At 34.9% G+C, this 8,565-nt stretch overlaps 1 protein-coding gene across 1 annotated transcript; it reads left to right on the forward strand.

Moving 5' to 3' along the window:
* Positions 1-7,589: 7,589 nt before the first annotated feature.
* On the forward strand, positions 7,590-7,997 carry LOC125587206 (pre-mRNA polyadenylation factor FIP1-like). The gene has a single exon (XM_048757405.1). It carries the CDS (start codon positions 7,590-7,592, stop codon positions 7,995-7,997), a length of 408 nt encoding a protein of 135 aa, XP_048613362.1.
* Positions 7,998-8,565: the final 568 nt, after the last annotated feature.

An 8,565-nucleotide genomic window follows, 5' to 3' on the forward strand; every position in this document is an offset into this window, starting at 1 on the left:
TGTCCGCTGAAACTCATTGAACTTTCTACTTCAAAATCTCCTTCTTGAAGCTTCTCCTGCTTTACCACTTGCCAGAAATCATCGTCTATGATGGCATTCACGTGGTGCTTCATCACATCATCTCCTACCCCTCATGTTGAGGCTTCTTGCCTCTTAACAGCTTCTCATGTCTGAACAACCTGCATCTCCAGCTTCTTCACATGAGTGCTCAAAGTTTCAAACTTTGTGTTCATGTTGGTGTAGACAGAGTCAATCTTCCCATTAAAGTCCACCGTCATGCGCTGATGTCCTTCAGGAACCCTATCAAGCATCTGTTCAATCTTGTTCTCTTGAGTAGGTGGTGGTGGCTTCTGGTAGTAAGAGTATTCATAGCCTATGTTGTTGTTGTAGGATTTTGGTACTGCGAACTCTGGTTGAAATTTCCCCTCCGTCCATTGCCATAGGAGTATATGTTCCTACTCTTGCTTTCAGAACCTTGGAATCAGTTCCACTAATGAAGTTCACATCTTCTTCTACCTCTTCTCTACCCTCTGTGTCTACAGCCTCTGCATCCTCAACTAAGGAGACCTGCCTCCTAAGAAGCTTGTGAACATTGTCTAGCTTTGCTTTCACTTCATCCATCTGATCATTCCCAATCATACCATTCACAGCTCAGATCAAAGTCATTCATATTAGAAACAACAATACAATCTGGGATTACATCACCCTGAGCATTAATCCATTGTCCTACGCTGATGTGAGTGCGACCTTCTTCGTCTCTCAACGATTTATTCTCATCGACCTTAAAAGTATAAGCACTTCGATGTTCTATGTTTCCCCGCAAGTGGGGTTCGTCATCAGATGATCAGTGCTGTGATGAACAGTGTCGCGATGAACAGTGTCGCGATGAACAGTGTCGCGATGAACAATGTCACGATCAACAGTGTTGTTTGAAGCGGTATGAACAATATCGACCGACACTGGATGAACAATGTCGTTTGACGCGGAATAAACAGTATCAATCGACACGGGATAAACAATGTCGATCGACGCGGGATGAACAGTTTCGGGGTGATTAGTGTCGGGGAGAACAGTATATGGATGAACAGTGTCGATCGGCGCTGGCTGAACATTATTGTTCGACACCGGATGAACAGTGTCGTTTGGTGCTTGGTTCAAGCTATCGATCGCTGCTGTTTGGAGGGTGTCAATCGATACTTCCCTTGTAGACTTACGGATTGTGCGTGAATCAACAAGCTCCTTCTTTGAAGACCCCAAAAATCATCTCTTCATTGTTGTTACGGGTACTGAGATGTATGTACCTAAATAAGAAGATTTTTTTTTTACGTAAATAAACTAATTTAGAAAAACCTAGACAAAAATCAAACAAACTGAGTCTAATGGCAATCCATGCTCCCCGGCAACAGTGCCAAATTTGATATCACACAAATTACCCTATGGAGTGACTTTTACTCTCTCAAATAAGAGGTTCAGTTGTTGTGCTTAGGGATCGAATCCACATGAATCGTGGGCACACAATAGACTCAAACAATTCGCGATTAAGCTAGGCTAATAGATATGACAGCAATAAATAAAGTAAAGCAGGTCGAATAAGGTAGTTGTTCTAAAGAGATTGATGAGTTGTTTGATGGAAAGATGGTTGCTAGACTTAGGATTTCAGATAATCATAATTATAGTGATATAGATGCTAAGGTAATCAATTCTATAATTCGAATTCTACTGTAAAGATATCCAGCTTCCGCATGCGAGTCCTGTGTATTGACTAAGTCCAATATCTCAGCTTCCGCTTGTTGATATGGATCAAATGTCGATCGATGCTATTAGATTAGCGTCGATAGATGTTTCCTTATACAGGCCTTAACAAGTTGATCGATAGGTTCACTAGTCTTAACTAAATTAGCTATCACTTGGTTTTAGCAACCCTAGCTCAAGGAAATCTATTATGGTCCAGAACCTACTGCAATATTTGTCCACGAACCTAAAATCAAATTTCTAATTAGCTACTCTAGAACACATGCATTGCAATCAATTCCTTGAAGGATATCTATCACCCTAGAAATTCTATAGTTTGGGCTAATCCCTTATAACCATAATGAACCCTAAATCTAACAGGTGGATCTATTCAAGCATAGTTGTCACAGAAAACCATAGATGAATAGAAATCAATAATAAAACACAAGGAGTTCCAAAAGGACCCTGAAGGAGTTCTTCTCTTCTCTCCTAGCATAAAAGTACAAATAAAACTAAGTAAATAAAGCGTAGCCGTCAACAATGGGATTACCCTCGATTGACACCAAGACTGTGTCGTCGATCGACATTCCTTCATCTCGTCGACAGCTTCCTCTCGCGAGGCAGACGTACAACTTTTCATTAAAACGAGCATAACTTCTGCTACAAGATGCTGATTGACCTTAAACCGGTAGCATTGGAAAGCTAAATCAAATCTCTATCTTGTGTTAAAAATAGGTTCAATCTCACCGTGGAAAGGTCTCTATCCATAGCTAAACATCCGACGCGTCTGTGCAGTTCTGCACCTCAAAAGACTCCAAAAAGCTCCAAACTCACGAAAGTTTTTCAAAATGTACATGAACCTGAAAACAATCTAAAACATACTCCAAACGTATATAATATACTCTAAAACACTCATATACCATGGCTAAAAGTGGATAAAATCCATGGTATATCAATCTATCTGAAACCTTGTGATATCCTCCTTCACAAGAAAACATACAAAACCAGTCTCACGGTTTGTTGGTTAGTTGCAGGACAGAACCTTCCTCTTCCTAGAGCTTGTGTACCTCTTCTTAACAGTAAGTACCTTAACATGGCTCTAATACCACTTGTTAGGATCTTAACTACGAATCACACATCTACTTGTTTATTCTTCATGGTTTAAACACAAACTTAAAGTAACTTTGACATTAAGATTTAACGACTTCCTCTCCGCAAGGGTACATCTCGTGTGGAAAACTCCTCCCCCAAACATCCACTATCTGATCAAAGGTTTACACAACGCTCTAAACCCGCGCTTTCTTTGTGTTTCAGGTACAAGGCATAGAGAGAAACTATAAAACAAACACAAAGAGAAGAACACTAAAGGTGGAGACTTGAACTCCCACTTTCTATGGAGATAATCTTTTTCTCTTTTTGATATCATCTTGTTCTCTCCCCTCTGAATGTTCGGTAGCTCTTGTGCCATTACGGCACCCTGCCATGAACCTCAATTAGGTTAGTTCCATCATACGTTCTCTACCTTCTTTTATATGTAAAGAATAGTTGCCAACTTGGGCTTAAAGATTAAATGACTGAGCCCATAACTTACATTCATTTTTAATATAATTTTAAATGAAATTATCGGAATTATTCCAATTTAAAAAAACAAAAAAATTAAATTATACCGGGAAGTCATTGGAAAATTTGCTACGATACATCTGTCATCAGAAGTTAATAACTATGAAATATCACAACAATTTTAGACAAACGAGGTCCATTGGCAAATTTTTCGACGATCATAGTTTTTGTAAAGATATTTCCCGATGACCAAATGTATATCGAGATTTTCCTCAATGAAATATCGACTACTATTTCGACCACCGGTTTTGTCAGGAATTTGTCAGGATTAAGGTCGCTAGAATCTGTTGGGAATTTCCAACTATATAGACCTGACAGAAACATATTTGTCGAGAATCTGACAAAAAAAGGAAATTCTCGACAGCTTTCCGATGGATTTGGTCGTGAGAAATATCATCTTTATAATTTTTGTAGGCTATTTGTAAAATTAACAAAAAAAACTCAAAGTCAAACCTAAAACTAACCTATATTTTTTTTGTGGATTTTACTTTTTCCCTATTCATCTCATAAATTCATATTATTCACGAAAATGCCATTAGTTTTTTTTTTTTTCAAAAATTATCTTTTTACTCTCTCAACCTCATCATCTTCAAGTATTTACAAGATTGTCATTACCATCAATACACCAACCATCATGAACAACCAATTTGAAACTCTTAATGCACCTCAAATCGATTTACACTCCTTCTTTCTCGATTCTTATGAACTAAAAACAACATTTCTTTCACTTTCTCTCTATATTCATCCAAAAAACACTCAAGATTTTGATTCTAAAAATTTTATGGTTCATAGAGCCACTGAAGCTTACGATTCTTAGTGGGTCACTTTTTTTTAGATTATGGGTGCTTGGAGAAGACTTTTGTGTGCTAAACAAGTTATCACACTAGTTAAAACTATGAAATTAGTTTTTTTTCCAGATCTGTTCGTCCAGGCGACTTCCGGGTAAGCGGGTTAGACGACTTATATGGAAGTCTTCTGGTCAATGCAGATGTTAGTTTTGCAATTGACTTTTAAATGTATTTTTGTAGATGACTTACATGGAAGTCGTCCAAATTTGTTTGTAAAAAAAATTCAAGACGATTTCCATGTAAGTCGTCTAAGGTAAACGGGTTAGTTTTGCATTTGACCGGATTATGTCAGAAATTAAACTTTTCATGTAAGTCGTCCAGTAGAGAATTAAAAAATTATTATTTTTTATACCTAGATGACTTCCATGTAAGTCATCTCAGGTTAGTTTTGCAATTGAAAAATAAATAAATAAAAAATTATTTTTGTCTAGACGACTTACACGGAAGTCGTCCATGATTTTATTCTGAGATTCTGGTCAAACCTTGCTTATCTTGGACGACTTTCATGTAAGTTGTTGAATTTCTGACACAATCCGGTCAAATGCAAAACTAACCCGTTTTTCCTAGACGAATTACATGGAAATCGTCTCGAATTTTTTTTAACAAACAAAGATGGACGACTTCCATGTAAGTCGTCTAGGTTAAAAATCAATTGCAAAACTAACCTAAATGGATGACTTTCTAGAAGTCTACCAAACGACTTATGTGGAAGTCGTCTGCTTCAATGTTTAATAAACTTTTATTTTCTCTAAAACTATAAAGACTTTTTAATTCTTTTTGTTAATTCATGTATATTAGTCAATAGTGGGGCTGCTGAATGAAATTTATAAATTAATTGGTGATATTTACGAGGTTACCAACATTCATGCTTAGTAAAGTTTCTAGCTAATTGACGAAGTCTTCTACAATAGTTTTTGTAAATTTGTTAAGTAACTTTAAGATATGTTTATTTAATTTTTAAAAGTGTTAACTAACTTCAAAAATATCAAGTAACATGGTTTAATGTGTCTTCTTAGATCATAAGATATACTTTTTACTTATGTATCTAATGAAAGTGTTCTATCTTTGAACTTATGTAATGTTTTATCTTTTGTGAATTTGACTCAGTTTTTTGAGAATTCTCCTCCCTTAGTTATAATAAATTAGATTGATTTTTTTGTTTTATTGTGTTTCGTTATTGAAGTTGTATCAATAACTTCAATTATGTCATGTAATTTTGGCAAGATAATATTGTGGAAAATGAACAAATTTACCAATTTTTTCATTAATATCTCTTCAAATTTAAAAAAAAAAATCACAACTAAAGGAGTACACATGCAAATCACAAAATAGACCACAAACAAAACTATTATAGATCATTGCTCTACAAAGACAAACTTAGACTGGAAGAAAACTCCGTCAGAAGACTTCTTCGAAGTCGTTTGGAAGACTTCCTTGAAGTCTTCTAGCACGTTATATTTTAGAAGATTTCCGAGAAGACTTCCCAAAAATGTTCCAATGTCTGATCTAGATCTGAAAAACATGTATATCAAGCCCTGATCTGAAAAGCTTGCATATCACATCAAAAAATGTTCAAATGGTTTAAAAACAGAGAAAATGAGTGGAAAATTAGATATATATACTTTTATATAACACACAAAGTATATATCCAAGTGGAAGATTGATAACCATCTGATTAAAATCCTGCAACAAAAAGATAGATTAGTGAGAAAGACATGAGTCAAAATGAAAAATTAATATAAAGTTTAGTGTTTTCAAGTCAAAGAGATTAGAGTGGGTTTGGAGAGTTTTAGTTTAGGAAAAAGGTATGAACTTTATGCAACAGGAGGTTACCAAATGAAAAAAATTAGGCATAAAAATTACCAAAACGTTCAGATATGTTATCAAAGGGAGACATGGGAGAAGACTCTGTTAGAAAACTTCCTGAAAGTCGTCTGGAGGACTTCTTCGAAGTCGTCTGGAAGTCTTCCAGATCTGAAAAACCTGCATATCCAAATTCAGATCTAAAAAATTTGCATATCCAAAAATGTTCAAATAGCTTAAAAACAAAGAAAATGAGATGAAAACCATGTGATGAAAAACCTGTAAAAACAAGATAAATTAGTGAGAAAGACATGAGACAAAAACAATAAATTGATATAAAATTTGATGTTTAGAAGTTCAAAGAGATTAGAGAGAGGTTAGAGAGTTTTATAATGAGGAACATTACATTTTTGTTGCAGCAATTTGAGAGGAGAAGAGAGAATGTGCAATTTTTTTTTTATATAGTGAGGCAAAAAATCCAATTAGGTTAAATATTTTTGATTCAGAAGACTTCTTAGACGACTTACAAATAAGTCGTCCAGAAGACTTCAATATTTTTTAGCGGGAAACTAAAATAGAAGAATTTCTAGACGACTTACATGTTAGTCTTCTAGACCCTAAACATAACCTCAAAATTAAATTAACTAACTAAATACTTCATAAAATAAATTAAACTTAAAAAGTGTTTACTATACACATAAATAAACACATATAGGTACAAAAATTAATTTTTCAAAAAAACATTTAAGTTTTCCAAAATCTAACCCTAAGAATACATACAATACTACAACATATGTTGCCAAACCCTAAACCAAAGAATATCATGATTAACTACTTTCACTCATCTATGTTGAAAACTATTCAATTTTATTATATCTTAATTTACATCACTTAAAACTGTTTATAATTACATGATTTTAATTTTTCACTTGTCAAAATATTTTTTAAACAATTTATAAATTATTTTTTAGATACACCAAACGATTTTCAGTATCTCAGAAGACTCAAACGACTTATCGGAGCTATATTCGTAAAAATGAGTTATGTTTTTTTTGTTTGGTCACAAGGGAGTGGATATATTTTCACAAGATTTTTTATGTTAGTTTTGCATTTGATTCAAGTTTGGGTATAAGTTTGCATTTCAATCAAGTTTTGAGTCATATTTACCAAATTTCCCTCTTTGTAGTGTATTCTTGTAAAGGCAGTAACGCATATATGTACGTTGTAGCTAAACACAAAGGCACATCTAGAAGAATCTAATAGCTTACATGAACAACTCAATATCGAGGTCATTTTTTGAAACTTTGTATTTTCAAATATCACATTGTTTCTGTGACCAGATTTTTAGTAAAATGTAAGCAACGTGAGGAGGTAAAAAATAATAAATAACTATCAAAAGATATAACAGTTGCTCGAAAAAAAATCTATAGAATCCTTATCCCTAACATTATCAAAAGATTAGTGTAAAATAACAGAAGAAATATAATAGGTGAAAACACCTATATAAATTGGTCCAGTCTCACAAAATTGTATCCGTGGACAAGTTAATTCATTTACACTCCCTAGTCTTTCGTTGTTGCCGTAGTCATGAAGGGCTTCGTTTTGACCACAACACTCCTTGTAGCCCTGCTTTTGCTTGTCTATCTTCCAATCTCAACCGTTGGATTACCAAAGATATGGTGGCATAAGCAATCAGAACAAGCGGATGCCCGCCACCTTCTCAAAGGCCCTTCATCGGAGACTACAAGGTTGGTTGGGCTTGCACTTCTATCACAGGCCCCTAACTCATCTCCATCTCCCACCGGACTGTTTCCATGGCTTCCCATCATCCCGAAACTACCAAACCTTCCGGGACTTCCTAACATTCCAAAATTCCCTAACATCCCAGGCCTCCCTCCCCTCCCGGGACTCCCTCGCCTACCAGACCTCCCTCCCCTCCCTCCCCTCCCGGGCCTCCCTAGCCTACCTGGACTGCCTCCTCTACCGCCATACTAGTCACTAATCAGTAGTTATGTCAGTCGAAATGGAGAAGTGGTTGATGAATGGTTGATCAAAGCTGTGCCGTCCCCGATATTTTAATGGCTTAAAGCATTAGAATATGTGGCCCTCTTATAATAAAATAAAATAAAATTTAACATATTATTTAAAATTAGAAATTACAAAAACTATAATATATCAATACAATTTTATTTCTGAAAAACATATCTTGTAGCTTTTCTTCCAGAAAATATGTTTATAATCTTTTCGTAGTCAAGTTTATCAAACTTTCAATAGATATATTGATAACTCATTCAACTTTTCTTGTGACATGGTAGATTGTAGATAATTTTTTTTCAATTTCAATATGGAAAAAATATTTCCGCAGCAAAACCCCGGTTTGTAAACAATATTCGTTAAGCAAACCATGAAGAATCCAGGTAAAAATTCTACATTGTTTTCAAAGATTTCAATACTTCATAAGCGCTTTTAACTTCTGCTGGTAGTACCATTCTTAGAATTTTAAGCTCAGAACATAGATCTTCCATATTTACATCTGAATGTTCACCATGCCTACGAAAATCTC

Source organism: Brassica napus, chromosome C5, assembly GCF_020379485.1.
Source record: "Brassica napus cultivar Da-Ae chromosome C5, Da-Ae, whole genome shotgun sequence".
NCBI lineage: Eukaryota > Viridiplantae > Streptophyta > Magnoliopsida > Brassicales > Brassicaceae > Brassica > Brassica napus.

Coding starts and splice junctions, on each gene's coding strand:
- LOC125587206 (XM_048757405.1), top strand. CDS start 7,590: ATGAAGGGCTTCGTTTTGACCACAACACTCCTTGTAGCCCTGCTTTTG.